Consider the following 18,381-nt stretch of genomic DNA (forward strand, 5'->3'; position numbering starts at 1 on the left):
ACTGACCAGGTGAATTCAGGTGACAGATTTGATCCCTTATTGATGTCACTTGTTAAATAGACGTCAATCAGTGTAGATGAAGGGGAGGAGACGTTAAAGACGGATTTTTAAGCCTTGCGATAATTGAGACATGGATTGTGTATGTGTGCCATTCAGAGGGTGAATTGGGCAAGACAAAATATTTAACTGCCTTTGAACGGGGTATAGGTGCCAGGCACATCAGTTTGTATCAAGAACTGCAACGCTAATGGGTTTTTGACTCAACAGTTTCCCGTGTGCATCAAGAATGATCCAGCCAACATGACACAACCGTGGGAAGCATTGGAGTCAACCTGGGCCAGCATCCCTGTGGAACGCTTTCGATGCCTTGAAGAATTGAGGCTGTTCTCATGGCAAAAGCGGGCGGTGCAACTCAATATTAGGAAGGTGTTCCTAATGTTTGGTATACTCAGTGTATAAACAAGGTTGCTACAGTTATTTGTGGTGTTAATCATACATTTTTTGTTATTTTTATGAGGGGGGAGGTTTGTGATTTTATTTTTTTACTGTACAAGGGGAGGGTAATGTGAATATTTTTTACATTTGGGAGGGAGGTGCATTTATTTTTCAATGACACCGGGAGTTGGGCCTGTTATCTGCATTGGGGACTCAAATATATACCTCTGTGTTTTCTGCATTGACCAGAGATGACTCTGCAGTCAATACAATACAATTTCTTTTGAGATCATCTTTATGAACCTAATTAAATGTTGATTATACATGTCTAGTAATTTACCTGTGTTATCTAACGGTATATTATGCGCAGGCACATTGTTTTGTGGATAGGCTCCAGTAATTGTTTTAAAAAGTGTCAGTGAAAACATCTACACAAAAAAGCGAGTGCGTAAACATTTCCCCTAAAAAGAGGTAGGAAATCTAGAGACCCGCCTACGCCTGTCTCGAGGAGCGTGTTGTGTGTGTGGCGATACACAAAATGCAGCTCATCTCGGGAGGAGGTAGAGCGAGTCTATGCCACAGTGCGCTCTGAAAAGTTGAAGCAACATTTTACAATGAGGAGGCTGTTAAATACAGTTTTATTTTACTAGGCAAATCAGTTAAGAACAAATTCGTATTTGAAGTGAACAGTGTGTTAACTGCCTTGTTCAGGGGCAGAACGACAGATTTTTACCTTGTCAGCTCGGGGATTCGTTCTTGCAACCTTTCGGTCACTAGTTCAAAGCTCTAACCATTAGGCTGCCCTGCCGCCACACTGTTGTCCTTCTATAAGAAGCAGCAAAGATTTACACCCCCCTGACCCCAGGATGCCCGGGACAAAGAGAGGGCTTGTGGAACCACAAAATACGTTCTTGGGAAACCTTGTCCAGTGTAGAAAAGGTAAGCATTGAAACCAGAAGAGAAAGCTAGTTTGGATGATTGTGTTCTTTTTTTGGTAAAAAATAATTAGTATTTTTTTCATTTTCTTTTATACGACTTGTCTTTAGTTTGTAAAAACTTATATACTTTGTTTTCAAAGTTTATTCCACAATGTATATATATTGTTTTAGTGATGATATGTAACTATTTACAGTTCATACATACAGCACTATTCAAACGTTTGGACGCACCTACTCATTCCAGAGTTTTTCTTTATTTTTATTATTTTCTACATCAGCCTGTCTTAAAGTATGGGTCGCTGACCTGTTAGTGGTGCGTCGCGACGTGTCAGAGTAAATGTATAATTATTGAATTAATTGATTTGGCCAAGTGCAATTACGGTCTCCGTTCACTGCGCGCTCTGCTTAGCAGCGGTCTGCTGTTTGGCAGCTGCGCGAGTGGGAGAGGGAGATATGCACGTGTGCTTCGCGGTTTACCAGATTTTTTTTCTGGAGTTCTGGAAGTGCTTAGTAATGAGTCAATCAAAACGAACAAATTCATATAACGACACGTCCTGACCAAATATCCACAGCACGACGGTATACGCAGAGAACGCTTCGGGAAACAGTGCTTCGACAGTGGAAAAGTAAGTCAGCTAGCAAGGCATTGTTGTCATTTTATAAAAGGTGACGGATAAGCAGAAATAAGGGAGTAGTACTATCTCATAGTAGTTTTTGTGAGTTTCTCTTTCAAACAATTCCCTGGCCTTGTACACAGCTAATAGCTAACGTTAGCCAAAGCAAGTTAGCTAGCTACTGATGCAACCCTAAGTAACAGTACAGATGAAAAATGATCAGGCCTACTGTACATCTTACTGTATAAGTTATTGTTGGAAACAAGTCTAGGTTGGTGTTATGGGTGTAAGATGGCACAGTGATGCCATCTGTTGGTAAATGTTAATTACTGCAACTCCAGTGTTTTTACCGGTGTGATAGCCGGTTGTAATCGCAATGTACTGAACAAGACTGGTTACTCGCATCAATGCCTCTGTCTCGTCATTTAGCATTCAAACATGGTGTCAGAGTTGGATAACTAACCATGATTTCCGCAAATTAGTCGCCTGTTCTGGTTTTCAAAAAATGCTTATTTGAGTAAAATTTTCCCGGAATTGACCTTAGCTTGAGTGAGTTTGCTAGTTAGCCGTTAGCTTCAGTGTTGTTAGCACCGGTTAGACATGGCAGCGAACATTCCCCCTCCCGCGGTTATGAAGCTCCGCGGAGATTGGAGCACGAACTGGGATACGTTTAGAGGTGAATGGGAGGACTATGCACTAGCCACGGGACTTCTGAAAAGGATGATGAGGTAGTGGCTGCCACTTTGAGGACTATAATGGGTACTGAATGCCGACACGTATACAAACACAAACTGAACCTAACAGCAGCTCAGCAAGGTATTAACGCAACAGCTATTCTTGATGCTCTTGAAAATAACTTTAAGCCACCAAAGAACGTTATCTACGAGCGTTATGTTTTCGGTTGTTGCAAAATATGGCCAGCCAGATAGGGTAATTTCAGATAATGCACCCCAATTCTCTGGATTTGAGTTCTCGAAAATTTGCTGCAGAATGGGAATTCGAGCATGTCACCTCATCACCACGACACCCAAAAGCTAATGGGAAGGCGGAGTCGCAGTCAAAATCGCAAAGAACCTCTGCAAAAAAGCTCTGCGAGAGGGCAAAGATGCCTGGAGAGCAATCCTGCAGTGGCGCAATACCCCGACAGAAGGCATGGATAGCAGCCTGGCCCAGCGCCTCATGGCACGGTGCTTAAAAGCAGCTCTGCCAGTAGCCAGCACTCTCCTGGAGCCATGTGTGGTGACAGACATGCTGGTGAAGCTACATCACAGAAGACAGGTCTCCAAGTTCATCTACGACAAATCAGCAAACAACTTACCTGAGCTCAGGGTGGGTGAAACAGTGAGAATGAAGCCACTACCAGGGGACCAGACGGGCCTCTGGAGACTCGGATCCTGTGTACAGAAAGTGACACCACGCTTCTACTTGGTTGAAGTGAATGGATCACTGTACCGTCGTAACAGGGTTGACCTTCGGATTGCTGAGCCAGCACCTACTTAGAATCCCGATGGTCATAGGGGTCGCATGACAAAAGACGGAACTCCAGCAAGTCACATGGGGCCTGAGGCACTGGGCGAAGAGCCAGGGGATCACAGGTCGGCCGCTCCCTCGCCCATCAATACTCTCCTTAGACAGTCAGGTGACATGCCTGTGCGGGAACCCGCAGTCCTCGCAGACAAGCCCCCTGTCTTTTCACACTGCGGGCGTCTGTCCCAGCCACCAAAAATACTTAATCTGTAGGTTTTCCATTAGGTATTGTTGACAGACAGTGATAAGTGAAGAGACTATCAAAATGTGTTAAGTTGTTACCTGAATAAAAAAAATAAAAAAAAAACTGTTCATGTTGGAAATTATGACTAGGTTTGTTTTGTTAGTGAATTGACAGCTACTGTCCTATTTTATAAAAGGGAAGATGTTATGGGTGTAAGATGGCACAGTGATGCCATCGGTTGGTAAATGTTAATTACTGCAACTCCAGTGTTTTTACCAGTGCGCTTGATACCCGGATGTATTGCAATGTACTGAACAAGACTGGTTACTCGCATCAATGCCTCTGTCTCGTCATTTAACACTCAAACAGTTGGAACCGTTGCTGTTAAAATACAAGTCATCATTTTTATTCTGAACTGGAATAAACTGATTTATTTCAGTCAGGGTTCTGGATTACTTAAAAAACAAATACAGAAACAGTCTCAATGCTGAGTATGACCTCAATGTTGCACTGTCAAAAAGTCCAGAATAGACATGCTTGTTGAAAACTTCAACCAGCCGCACACCTCTCATTAGGACTGTGTGTGTTTTCTGGTCTATATCTGTGATTTTTTTATTTATTTATTTATTTTTTATTTATTTACATTGAACCTTTTTTTAACTAGGCAAGTCAGTTAAGAACAAATCATTATTTACAATGACGGCCTACCCCGACCAAACCTGGACGACGCTGGGATAATTGTGCGCTGCCCTATGGGACTCCCAATCTCAGCCGGATGTGATGCAGCCTGGATCAGTCAGTTTATTCCAGTTCAGAAAAAAAACATGACTTCTATTTTAACAGCAACAGCTCCAACCTAGACTTTCTTTCGACAATAATTTCTACAGTAAGATGTACAGTAGGCCTGATCATTTTTCATCTTCATCTACTGTTACTTAGGGTTGCACTATCAAAAAGCCTGCATGTCGGTTTTGTTATGCATCTGTGTGATGTGATCAATCAGTTTTTTCTAGTTCAGAATTCAATTATTTATTGAATTTTAACAGCAACAGTTCCAACCTAGACACATATGTAAGAGTTTTTAATTGGGGAAATAAACATGACTAGCTATTTAATTTCATTGTTATTTGCTTTTGTCTATATTGCATTTGTTTTAGGCATAAGGGCAATGAAATGTACCAATATCTACGTTGCATATGTTCCTAAGCTTGGGTCCCAGGAAGACACAGAATTTCTAATTTGGGTCCCAGGCTGAAAAGGGTTAAGAACCCCCGTTCTACATAATAGTGAAGACATCAAACTATGAAATAACACATACGGAATCATGTAGTAACCAAAGAAGTGCTAAACAAATAGAAATATATTTGAGATTCTTCAAAGTAGCCACCCTTTGCCTTGATGACAGCTTTGCACACTCTTGGCATTCTCTCAACCAGCTTCATGAGGTTTGAAAGGACATCCAGCCAACTTGACACAACTATGGGAAGCACTGGAGTCAACATGGGCCAGCATCCCTGTGGAGCGCTTTCGACACCTTGCTGAGTAAATGTCCCGACGAATTGAGGCTGTTCCGAAAGGGGGGGGGGGGGGGTAGTTTACAATCCATTCAGCAATCATTAGACTATTCTCTTATATTTGGCTGATTGTAGAGTGTTTAGGTTATATTACTTCTTGCCAAAGTGTTAGGTTACAGGCTTGAAAAGTTGCAGTAAAACAGAACATGCTGTTTAACTAATATCACATCAATTTCCTTTAAATCAATACCTAATTTTAAGTAAGTATCATGCAGTTGTAGGCTGTTGTAAGGATAATATTGCTTGTTATTTCTCTCTTCAAGTAGAATTAACCCCTCTACTACTTATCAGACATCAGTAAAACTGCTGCAGCTGATGCATAGAATCCCTAATGCAGAGAGTTCATGCATTATATGTGCTGTAAACTCCCTCTCTGATTGATTGCATTTGTGTGTGGTAGTTGGAAGAGTTGGTGGAAAACATTACATTACAATAAAGTTTCTTTACTAATCGTACTGGATTCCAAGTGTATCAACCAATCACTAATCTTAATTCCATTGAAGCATGATTGTTGTTGCGGACATAGAATAAGCTACTAAATGTAGTGCCGTAATTGTGTAGAACAAAAAACAGACATTTGAGGGATACGTCTTCACTGTATTGGACTACATTGTGTGGGGTCACTCACCACACACATCACCAATGGGTTGTGCCAACCCATCTGAATATTTCAGCCATTTAACACCAGAGCCCTCACCACACACCTGTTTCCCTGACCTCTCTTCACAGAAACCAGCTTCATCCTGGGGAATGCCCGGATCGTGGAGTGGCCTGTAGTCTACAGTAATGATGGATTCTGCAAGCTCTCAGGGTTCCACAAGACGGAGGTTATGCAGAAGAGCAGCACTTGCAGGTAAGGATGGTTGTTGTATAGCAGTATAGTAATCATTTTATTTTCCCCTTTGTAGGTGTAATGTATCTGCTGTTATAGATGACCACTAAACCACTGTAGAATGCTTTCAAAAGGTCCTTCATGAAGTGAAGTAATTCTGAACATCACATTACAAGAGTCACTGAAAACCCCTTGGCATCTGGTGTTCCACTAGTACTGAATGAGGGCCTGTACTGCCTGGTGATCATAGAAATGGTTTCAAATGGAACCAATTACCAAATCCAAATCAAATTTTATTGGTCACATACACATGGTTAGCAGATGTTATTGCGAATGTAGCGAAATGCTTGTGCTTCTAGTTCCGACAATGCAGCAATATCTAACATGTAATTTAACAATTCCATTACATACACACACATCTACAGTTGAAGTCGGAAGTTTACATACACCTTAGCCAAATACATTTAAACTATTTTTTTTTCACAATTCTTGACATTTAATCCTAGTAAAAAATTCCATGTCTTAGGTCAGTTAGGATCACCACTTTATTTAAAAATTTTGAAATGTCAGAATAATAGTAGAGAGAATGATTTCTTTCATCACATTCCCAGTGGGTCAGAAGTTTACATACACTCAATTAGTATTTGGTGGCATTGCCTTTAAATTGTTTAACATGGGTCAAACGTTTCGGGGAGCCTTCCACAAGCTTCCCACAATAAGTTGGGTGAATTTTTGCCCATTCCTCCTGACAGAGCTGGTGTAACTGAGTCAGGTTTATAGGCCTCCTTGCTCGCACACGCCTTTTCAGTTCTGCCCACACATTTTCTATAGGATTGAGGTCAGGGCTTTGTGATGGCCACTCCAATAATTTGACTTTGTTGTCCTTAAGCCATTTTGCCACAACTTTGGAAGTATGCTAGGGGTCACTGTACATTTGGAAGACCCATTTGCGACCAAGCTTTAACTTCCTGACTGATGTCTTGAGATGTTGCTTCAATATATCCACATAATTTTCCTGCCTCATGATGCCATCTATTTCGTGAAGTGCACCAGTCCCTCCTGCAGCAAAGCACCCCCACAACATGATGCTGCCACCCCCATGCTTCACGGTTGGGATGGTGTTCTTCAGCTTGCAAGCCTCCCCCTTTTTCCTCCAAACATAACAATGGTCATTATGGCCAAACAGTTATATTTTTGTTTCATCAGACCAGAGGACATTTCTCCAAAAAGTACAATCTTTGTCCCCGTGTGCAGTTGCAAACCGTAGTCTGGCTTTTTTATGGCGGTTTTGGAGCAGTGGCTTCTTCCTTGCTGAGCAGCCTATGTCGATATAGGACTCGTTTTACTGTGGACGTAGATACTTTTGTACCTGTTTCCTCCAGCATCTTCACAAGGTCCTTTGCTGTTGTTCTGGGATTGATTTGCACTTTTCGCACCAAAGTACGTTCATCTCTAGGAGACAGAACGCGTCTCCTTCCTGAGCGGCATGACGGCTGCGTGTTCCCATGGTGTTTATACTTGCATACTATTGTTTGTACAGATGAACGTGGTACCTTCAGGCGTTTGGAAATTGCTCCCAAGGATGAACCAGACTTGTGGAGGTGTACAGTTTTTTTCTGAGGTCTTGGCTGATTTTCCCATGATGTCAAGCAAAGAGGCACTGAGTTTGAAGGTAGGCCTTGAAATACATCCACAGGTACAACTGCAATTGACTCAACTGATGTAAATTAGCCTAACAGAAGCTTCTAAAGCCATGACTTAATTTTCTGGAATGTTCCAAGCTGTTTAAAGGCACAGTCAATTTAGTGTATGTAAACTTCTGACTCACTGGAATTATGATAAAGTGAATTATAAGTGAAATAATCTGTCTGTAAACAATTGTTGGAAAAATTACTTGTCATGCACACAGTAGATGTCCTAACCGACTTGCCAAAACTATAGTTTATTAACAAGAACTTTGTGGAGTGGTTGAAAAACTAGCTTTAATGACTCCAACATTAGTGTATGTAAACTTCCAACTTCAACTGTAGTTAAAGGAATGGAATAAGAATATGTTCATATAAATATATGGATGAGCAATGACAGAGCGGCATAGGCAAGATGCAATAGATGGTATAAAATACAGTATATACATATGAGATGAGTAATGCAAGATATGTAAACATTATTAAAGTGGCATTATTAAAGTGACTAGTGATCCATGTATTAAAGTGGCCAATGATTTCAAGTCTGTATGTAGGCAGCAGCCTCTCTGTGTTAGTGATGGCTGTTTAACAGTCTGATGGCCTTGAGATAGAAGCTGTTTTTCAGTCTCTCGGTCCCAGCTTTGATGCACCTGTGTACTGACCTCGCCTTCTGGATGGTAGTGGGGTAAACAGACAGTGGCTCGGGTGGTTGTTGTCCTTGATTATCTTTTTGGCCTTCCTGTGACATTTGGGTGCTGTAGGTGTCCTGGAGGGCAGGTAGTTTGCCCCGGGTGATGCGTTGTGCAGACCGCACCACCCTCTGGAGAGCCTTGCGGCTGTGGGCGGTGCAGTTGCTGTACCAGGCAGTGATGTAGCCCGACAGGATGCTCTCATTTGTGCCTCTGTAAAAGTTTGAGGGTTTTCGTTGACAAGTCTGGGACCAAGTGACTGAAAAACAGCTTCTATCTCAAGGCCATCAGACTGTTAAATAGCCATCACTAGGCAGTTTCCACCCGGTTATGTAACCCTGCACCTTAGACACCTTTAGTATTTCCTCACAGCTGCCCATGTCCCTTAATGTTTATGATGTGGTTGTTACTGACAAGAAGCACATGGCTGAGCTCTTTAATCACAATTTCATTAAGTCAGGATTCCTATTTGACTCAGCCATGCCTCCTTGCCCGTCCAACATTTCTTCATCTCCCACCCCTTCTAATGCGACTATTCTCGATGCTTCTCCCTCCTTTTCCCCTGCCCCGCTACAAAGTTTCTCCCTGCAGGCAGTCACTGAGTCCGAGGTGCTAAAGGAACTCCTTAAACTTGACCCCAAAAAAACATCTGGGTCAGAAGGTTTAGACCCTTTCTTCTTTAAGGTTGCTGCCCCTATCATCACAAAGCCTATCTCCATCCTTTTTAACCTGTCTCTCCTTTCTGGGGAGGTTCCCATTGCTTGGAAGGCAGCCACAGTTCATCATTTATTTAAAGGGGGCGATCAAGCTGATCCTAACTGTTATAGGCCTATTTCTATTTTGCCCTGTTTATCAAAAGTGTTGGAAAAACTTGTCAATAATCAACTGACTGGCTTTCTTGATGTCTATAGTATTCTCTCGGGTATGCAATCTGGTTTCCGCTCAGGTTATGGATGTGTCACTGCAACCTTAAAGGTCCTCAATGATGTCACTATTGCCCTTGATTCTAAGCAATATTGTGCTGCTCTTTTTATTGACTTGGCCAAAGCTTTTGATTGACTTGGCCAAAGCTTTTGATACGGTAGACCATTCCATTCTTGTGCGCCGGCTAAGGAGTATTGGTGTCTCTGAGGGGTCTTTGGCCTGGTTTGCTAACTACCTCAAAGAGTGCAGTGTATAAAGTCAGAAAATCTGCTGTCTCAGCCACTGCCTGTCACCAAGGGAGTACCCCAAGGCTCAATCCTAGGCCCACGCTCTTCTCAATTTACATCAACAACATAGCTCAGGCAGTAGGAAGCTCTCTCATCCATTTATATGCAGATGACACAGTCTTATACTCAGCTGGCCCCTCCCTGGATTTTGTGTTAAATGCTCTACAACAAAGCTTTCTTAGTGCCCAACAAGCTTTCTCTGCCCTTAACCTTGTTCTGAACACCTCCCCACTATTGTGATTACTACCTCTGAGGGTTTAGAGCTTGAGGTAGTCACCTCATACAAGTACTTGGGGGTATGGCTAGACGGTACACTGTCCTTCTCTCAGCACATATCAAAGCTGCTGGCTAAAGGTAAATCTAGACCTGGTTTCCTCTATCGTAATCACTCCTCTTTCACCCCAGCTGCCAAACTAACCCTGGTTCAGATGACCATCCTACCCATGCTAGATTACGGAGACATCATTTGTAGATCAGCAGGTAAGGGTGCTCTCGAGCGGCTAGATGTTCTTTACCATTCTGCCATCAGATTTGCCACCAATGCTCCTTATAGGACACATCACTGCACTCTATACTCCTCTGTAAACTGGTCATCTCTGTATACCCGTCGCAAGACGCACTGGTTGATGATTATTTATAAAACCCTTTTAGGCCTCACTCCCCCCCTATCTGAGATATCTACTGCAGCCCTCATCCTCCACATACAACACCCGTTCTGCCAGTCACATTCTGTTAAAGGTCCCCAAAGCGCGCACATCCCTGGGTCGCTCGTCCTTTCAGTTCCAGTTTTATCTCAATCTCTTCATTCAAAGACTCGATCATGGACACTCTTACTGACAGTTGTGGCTGCTTTGCGTGATGTATTGTTGTCTCTACCTTCCTGCCCTTTACGCTGTTGTCTGTGCCCAATAATGTTTGTACCATGTTTTGTGCTGCTACCATGTTGTGTTGCTACCATGTTGTTGTCATCTTGTGTTGCTACCATGCTGTGTTGTCATGTGTTGCTGCCTTGCAATGTTGTCTTAGGTCTGTTTTAATGTAGTGTTGTGTTGTCTCTCTTGTCGTGATGTGTGTTTTGTCCTATATTTATATTTTATTTATTTTTAATCCCAGCCCTCGTCCCGGCAGGAGGCCTTTTCCCTTTTGATAGGCCGTCATTGTAAATAAGAATTTGTTCTTAAATGTCTTGCCTAGTTAAATAAAGATTGAATAAAAAGAAGAAAAAACGTGGGTATACGACTTATACCTGCGTATACCCTCCACTGCACCACTGGCCCTTTGTGTTTTGCAAAAAGTGCATTCTCCTAAATGAGTGCACTGGTATTACGGTGGCTGTCCTTTCAGAATAACAAACCTGTCACACACTGAAAGCCTATGGGTTCGCCACTGCGCAAACATGTCTATAATAAACTCAGCAAAAAAAGAAACGTCCTGTCACTGTCAACTGCATTTATTTTCAGCAAACTTAACATGTGTAAATATTTGTATGAACATAACAAGATTCAACAACTGAGACATAAACTGAACAAGTTCCACATACATGTGACTAACATAAATGGAATAATGTGTCCCTGAACAAAGGGGGGGTCAAAATCAAAAGTAACAGTCAGTATCTGGTGTGGCCACCAGCTGCATTAAGTACTGCAGTGCATCTCTTCTTCAAGGACTGCACCAGATTTGCCAGTTCTTGCTGTGAGATGTTACCTCACTCTTCCACCAAGGCACCTGCAAGTTCCCAGACATTTGTGGGGGGAATGGCCCTAGCCCTCACCCTCCGATCCAACAGGTCCCAGACGTGCTCAATGGGATTGAGATCCGGGCTCTTCGCTGGCCATGGCAGAACACTGGCATTTCTGTCTTGCAGGAAATCACGCACAGGTGGAATTGTCATGCTGGAGTGTCATGTCTGGATGAGCCTGCAGGAAGGGTACCACATGAGGGAGGAGGATGTCTTCCCTGTAACGCACAGCGTTGAGATTGCCTGCAATGACAACAAGCTCAGTCCGATGATGCTGTGACACACCGCCCCAGACCATGACGGACCCTCCACCTCCAAATCGATCCCGCTCCAGAGTACAGGCCTCGGTGTAACGCTCATTCCTTCGACGATAAATGCGAAACTGACCATCACCCCTGGTGAGACAAAACTGCGACTCGTCAGTGAAGAGCACTTTTTGCCAGTCCTTTCTGGTCCAGCGACAGTGGGTTTGTGCCCATAGGTGACGTTGTTGTCGGTGATGTCTGGTGAGGACGTGCCTTACAACAGGCAGACAAGCCCTCAGTCCAGCCTCTCAGCCTATTGCGGACAGTCTGAGCACTGATGGAGGGATTGTGCATTCCTGGTGTAACTCGGGCTGTTGTTGTTGCCATCCTGTACCTGTCCCGCAGGTCTGATGTTCGGATGTACCGATCCTGTGCAGATGTTGTTACACGTGGTCTGCCACTGCGACGGCAATCAGCTGTCCGTCTTGTCTCCCTGTAGCAATGTCTTTGGCGTCTCACAGTACGGGCATTGCAATTTATTGCCCTGGCCACATCTGCAGTCCTCATGCCTCCTTGCAGCATGCCTAAGGCACGTTCACGCAGATGAGCAGGGACCCTGGGCATCTTTCTTTTGGTGTTTTTCAGAGTCCGTAGAAAGGCCTCTTTAGTGTCCTGTTTTCATAACTGTGACCTTAATTGCCTACCATCTGTAAGCTGTTAGTGTCTAACAACCGTTCCACAGGTGCATTAATTGTTTATGGTTCATTGAACAAGCATGGGAAACGGTGTTTAAACGCTTTATAATGAAGATCTGTGAAGTTATTTGTTTTTTATGATTTATCTTTGAAAGACAGGGTCCTGAAAAAGGGACGTTTCTTTTTTTTGCTGAGTGTAGATAAGGCAGTTAAGATATTAACGTTTCAGAAATAAATGTAGGCTATATATTTGGCCTGGCAAGACATTGTTTTTATGCGCTGACTTAATGGAAGCTGATACTTTTTTTTTTTATCCGCTTGTCTCGGGAAGAAATGAGACCTCACTGTACGAGACCGAGTCAAGACCAAGTACAAATAAATGTATCCGACACAAGACCGAGACACTCAAGATGTGATCTAGACCGGTCTTGAGTACTGCAACACTGCCAATTACTGTCCAGTCAGTCCCAGCGTGAGGCCATCCGGGTCTCATTCAAATGTTTAAAAATATGACTCCAAAAGCCAAGGGCTCTCCTTCACTTGATGTTTTCCTGGCCTTCGCGCAGGTCTAAGTGTATGCTAAGCTAGGGGCTAAAGCCGTACTTAGACAGTGTAGCACCTATTTCTCAATGTCAGAAATGCATATCATAGTAATTTAGAACATCACAAGAAAACATTCACAAATTACAAACTCTTTAATCAGTTGCTATAGTATTGTAATGTTGTTCTAAATGTTGGGTTTGAGGTTCTCTCCAAATCAGCTCTAACTTCAGAAACAATCCCACAATACCCTGTGGTCAGCGTCACATGGTAAATGAAATACAGTCTTCCAGTCATTGCGATAACGCTAGTTAGCATTGGATCGCGAAACTACCTCATTGCCAAAATCCTGAAGTATCCCTTTCAGGGTCATATGTCAGATGACTAATCCTTTTGATTTTATTTGTCACTTTTCTTCCAGTTTTATGTATGGAGAACTGACGGACAAGAAGACGACAGACAAAGTCAAAGAGACCTTTGCATCCTATGAGTCCAACTGCTTTGAGGTCCTTCTATACAGGAAGAACAGTGAGTGTTCCAATTTAATTGTTGACATTGTATATGTACTGTAGATTATTGTATAGAAAGGAAAATGTAAACAAAATGTAATGTGGACCTTAGGAGAAAAGCAATTGTTAATACTACATTGTAAAGAATATTTTCTGTCTGCAGGGGTACCAGTGTGGTTCTACATGCAGGTGGCCCCCATCAGAAATGAGAAAGACAAAGTCGTTCTCTTCCTGTGCACCTTCAAAGACATCACTGTCGTCAAGCAGCCCATCGAGTACGAGTCCACTAAGGATAAGGACGAGTCCACTCCAGGTAAGTCTCTGTGGCTATTTGCTTGTTATGAAGAGCCAGTCTATTAATTACTGGAGATGGAATGGTCTTGTGGCTGATGTGGTCAGAAGTGGGTGTTTTTCCCCTTTCCTCCTATATGAGTGATGTACAGTGCCTTCGGAAAGAATTCAGACCCCTTGACTTTTTACACATTTTGTTACGTTACAGCCTTATTCTGAAATTGATTACAACTATTTTTCCTCATCAATCTACAGACTATACCTCATAATGACAAAGCAAAAACTGTTTTTTAGAATGCTTTGCTAATTTATTAAAAGCGGAAATATTACATTTATATAGGAACCTTTACTCAGTACATTGTTGAAGAACTTTTGGCAGCGATTAAAGCATCTTGGAATATTAAGTCTTCTTGGGTATGACACTACAAGCTTGGCACACCTGTATTTGGGGAGTTTCTCCCATTCTTCTCTGCAGATCCTCTCAAGCTCTGTCTAGTTGGATGGGGAGCGTTGCTGCACAGCTATTTTCAGGTCTCTTCAGAGATGTTAAATTGGGTTCAAGTCCGGGCTCTCGCACATTCAGAGACTTGTCCTGAAGCCACTCCTGCGTTGTCTTGGCTGTGTGCTTAGGGTCATAGCCTGGTGGAAAGTGAACCTTCACCCCAGTCTGAAGTCCTGAGCGCTCTGGAGCAGGTTTAAATCTCTCAGGTTTTAATCTCGACTGCTTCGATCACGTGGATTGGGATATGTTCCGCATTGCGTCCAACAACAACATTGACGAATACGCTGATTCGGTGAGCGAGTTCATTAGAAAGTGCATTGTCGATGTCGTACCCACAACAACTATTAAAACATTCCCAAACCAGAAACCGTGGATTGATGGCAGCATTCGCGCGAAACTGAAAGCGCGAACCACTGCTTTTAACCAGGGCAAGGTGACCGGAAACATGACCGAATACAAACAGTGTAGCTATTCCCTCCGCAAGGCAATCAAACAAGCTAAGCGTCAGTATAGAGACAAAGTAGAGTGGCAATTCAACGGCTCAGACATGAGGTATGTGGCAGGGTTTACAGTCAATCACGGATTACAAAAAGAAAACCAGCCCCGTTGCGGACCAGGATGTCTTGCTCCCAGACAGACTAAATAACTTCTTTGCTCGCTTTGAGGACAATACAGTGCCACTGACACGGCCCGCTACCAAAACCTGCGGACTCTCCTTCACTGCAGCCGACGTGAGTAAAACATTTAAACGTGTTAACCCTCGCAAGGCTGCAGGCCCAGACGGCATCCCCAGCCGCGTCCTCAGAGCTTCCGCAGACCAGCTGGCTGGTGTGTTTACGGACATATTCAATCAATCCTTATCCCAGTCTGCTGTTCCCACATGCTTCAAGAGGGCCACCATTGTTCCTGTTCCCAAGAAAGCTAAGGTAACTGAGCTAAACGACTACCGCCCCGTAGCATTCACTTCTGTCATCATGAAGTGCTTTGAGAGACTAGTCAAGGATCATATCACCTCCACCCTACCTGACACCCTAGACCACATATGTCAGAGTCAAGGCCCGCGGGCCACATCCGGCCCGCGAGAAGGTTTTTTACGGCCCCTGGGATGATCTTGATTTATTATTAGAACCGGCCCGCAGACCGCAGCAAGCCGGCAGCCCGCAGATCTTTTACACGCACCAATACTACATTTCCCACAATGCAACGGTGACGCACCGAGCAGTAGGCTGCTTCATTTCAATATTTATTGGCACAGCAGTCGTCAGCATCACAGTAAAATTAACTTTCAGATACCCATCAAAAATGGCAAAACGGAAGGTGGACACTGAGAACCGGGGGTTTCAAACAAGGTGGGAGTCGGAGTATATGTTCACGGAGGTAGCTGGAAAACCTGTGTGTCTTCTGTGTGGAGAAAGTGTGGCGGTACTGAAAGAGTATAATCTGAGACGACATTATGAAACGAAACACGCGGACAAAAACAAGAATATGGACATGGAACAAAGGCTACAAAAGGCAGAGGAATTAAAACGAGGCCTCAAATCTCGACAGGCTCTGTTCAAAAAAGCCAAATCACAAGGCCAGGCTGCTGTCAAGGCCAGTTTTATTTTGGCAGAAGAGATCGCTAAATCAGCCCGGCCATTTACGGAGGGGGATTTCATCAAAAACTGCATGATTAAAGTTTGTGACGAAGTTTGCCCAGAAAAAAGGCAACTCTTTTTAAATGTGAGTCTGAGCAGAAACACCATTGCCGAGAGAGTAGACCAGTTGTCCATCAATCTAAAAGAGCAGCTTGTGAAAAAGGGAAAAGATTTCATTGCATATTCCTTGGCTGTGGATGAGAGCACCGACATTTCTGACATTGCCCAGTTGTCAATTTTCATCCGCGGAGTGGACTCCAGCCTAAGTGTGACAGAGGAGTTTTTGGCTTTACGTCCTATGCATGGCACAACTACGGGGCATGATTTGTATGAAGAGGTGTCAAGATGTGTAAATGAGATGGAGCTGCCTTGGGAAAAACTCGTGGGTTTGACAACCGACGGAGCACCTGCGATGTGTGGACACAGGAGCGGACTGGTGGCGAAGATACGGGAAAAGATGCAAGAGGAAAACGCGACAGGTGAGCTGACAGCTTATCATTGTATCATACACCAGGAAGCGTTGTGCGGTAAAGCCTTGAAAATGGAGCATGTAATGAGCATCATCACGCGCACAGTTAACTTTATCAGAGCCAAAGGTTTGAATCACCGCCAGTTCAAGGCATTTCTGACGGAGTTAGAAACGGAGCATGGTGATTTGCCTTATCACACAGAGGTGCGATGGCTAAGCCAGGGAAAGGTGCTTCAAAGATGTTTCGAGCTTCGTGAGGAGATTTGTCTGTTCTTGGACAGCAAAGGGAAAGACACAACACAACTCCGAGACGAAATGTTTCTGTGTGAAATGGCTTTTCTGTGTGACATTACGAGTCATCTGAATGCAATGAACTTGCAGCTGCAGGGTCGGGATCATGTCATCTCTGATATGTACAGTACAGTGAAGGCATTTAAAACCAAACTGACTCTGTGGGAGACGCAGATGCGGAAAGAAAATTTGAGCCACTTTCCCAGCTGCCAGACCATGAAAGAGAAGCTCTCTACCAGTGCGTTCCCGAGCGCACAGTTGGCTGATAAAATAGGTATGCTTGCCGCTGACTTTCGACGCCGATTTGCTGACTTTGAAGCACAAAAAAGCAGGTTGGAACTGCTCGGTAACCCATTTGCTGTTGACGTGGAAAGCTCACCACCAAACCTCCAAATGGAGTTGATTGACCTCCAATGCAATGATGCACTGAGGGCAAAATATGCGGCAGTGGGTGCTGCGGAGTTCGCCCGTTTCCTCCCCGACACAATGCCCCAGCTGCGCATCCAGGCTGCTCAAACGTTGTCTATGTTTGGCAGCACATACCTGTGTGAACAACTGTTTTCTTTGATGAACCTGAACAAAACATCACACAGAAGTCGACTTACTGCTGAACACCTCCACTCAATTCTGAGGATTTCCTCAGCTCAGAGCCTTACCCCGAACATTGATGAACTTGTGGAAAAGATGGGACACCACCAAGTATCACCCTCAACCTCAAACAAGTGAACATTACTGTGCAATCACATATTTAGAGTTTTTACTCAGTTCAAGTTTAAAAGTTAAAGTTTAATATTTGTTTTCACTGCATGTTACTTCTCCTTAAACAAAGTGTTGTTTTTGATTAATAGATTTTTGCACTTTATTTTATTGTATTTCAATCCAATTATATTTTAAAAATATTTCAGTTGAGTGGATGATAGAAAATTGCTATTATTGTTTTTTTCTTTGAAGTAAATTTAGCCCACTTTTGCTAAAATAGAAAATATAGGCTACTGATGGTGCCTTGAATACCGGTTTCTTTCATTTAATGTTCATGTTATGGGGATTTTTATATAAAGGAAATTTGTCTTTTGTGTCTGTTGAAAATTAAAGATTACTGACAGAGCCATAAGAAAATATTGCTTTATTTATCTGATCATATTGGAATATATTTGTTAGGTTTTCAGTAGGTTCAATTAGGTTCACTAGACTATATGCGTCATTTAAAAATTTTTCAATGAACATTCGAACAGTCCGGCCCTCGGCTTGTAGCTAAATTTTTTATTTGGCCCTCCGTCCATTTGACTTTGACACCCCTGCCCTAGACCCACTCCAATTTGCTTACCGCCCCAATAGATCCACAGACGACGCAATCGCAACCACACTGCACACTGCCCTAACCCATCTGGACAAGAGGAATACCTATGTGAGAATGCTGTTCATCGACTAAAGCTCAGCATTTAACACCACAGTACCCTCCAAACTCGTCATCAAGCTCGAGACCCTGGGTACTGGACTTCCTGACGGGCCGCCCCCAGGTAGTGAGGGTAGGTAACAACATCTCCACCCCGCTGATCCGCAACACTGGGGCCCCACAAGGGTGCGTTCTGAGCCCTCTCCTGTACTCCCTGTTCATCCACGACTGCGTGATCATGCACGCCTCCAACTCAATCATCAAGTTTGCGGACGACACTACAGTGGTAGGCTTGATTACCAACAACGACGAGACGGCCTACAGGGAGGAGGTGAGGGCCCTCGGAGTGTGGTGTCAGGAAAATAACCTCACACTCAACGTC

General features: G+C 43.5%; 1 protein-coding gene across 1 annotated transcript in view; it reads left to right on the forward strand.

The window, feature by feature from the left end:
* The first annotated feature begins 1,799 nt into the window (after positions 1-1,799).
* The window catches only part of LOC139563778 (voltage-gated delayed rectifier potassium channel KCNH5-like), a 96,704-nt gene continuing 80,122 nt past the window's right edge, over positions 1,800-18,381 (forward strand). The window contains exons 1-4 of the mRNA XM_071382688.1: positions 1,800-1,999; positions 6,002-6,125; positions 13,329-13,435; positions 13,580-13,729. Of these exons, the coding sequence (XP_071238789.1) occupies positions 6,103-6,125; positions 13,329-13,435; positions 13,580-13,729 (280 nt within the window). The 5' untranslated portion in view covers positions 1,800-1,999; positions 6,002-6,102. The remainder of the gene's footprint in view (positions 2,000-6,001; positions 6,126-13,328; positions 13,436-13,579; positions 13,730-18,381) is intronic.

Source organism: Salvelinus alpinus, chromosome 34 (genome assembly GCF_045679555.1).
Source record: "Salvelinus alpinus chromosome 34, SLU_Salpinus.1, whole genome shotgun sequence".
Lineage (NCBI taxonomy): Eukaryota > Metazoa > Chordata > Actinopteri > Salmoniformes > Salmonidae > Salvelinus > Salvelinus alpinus.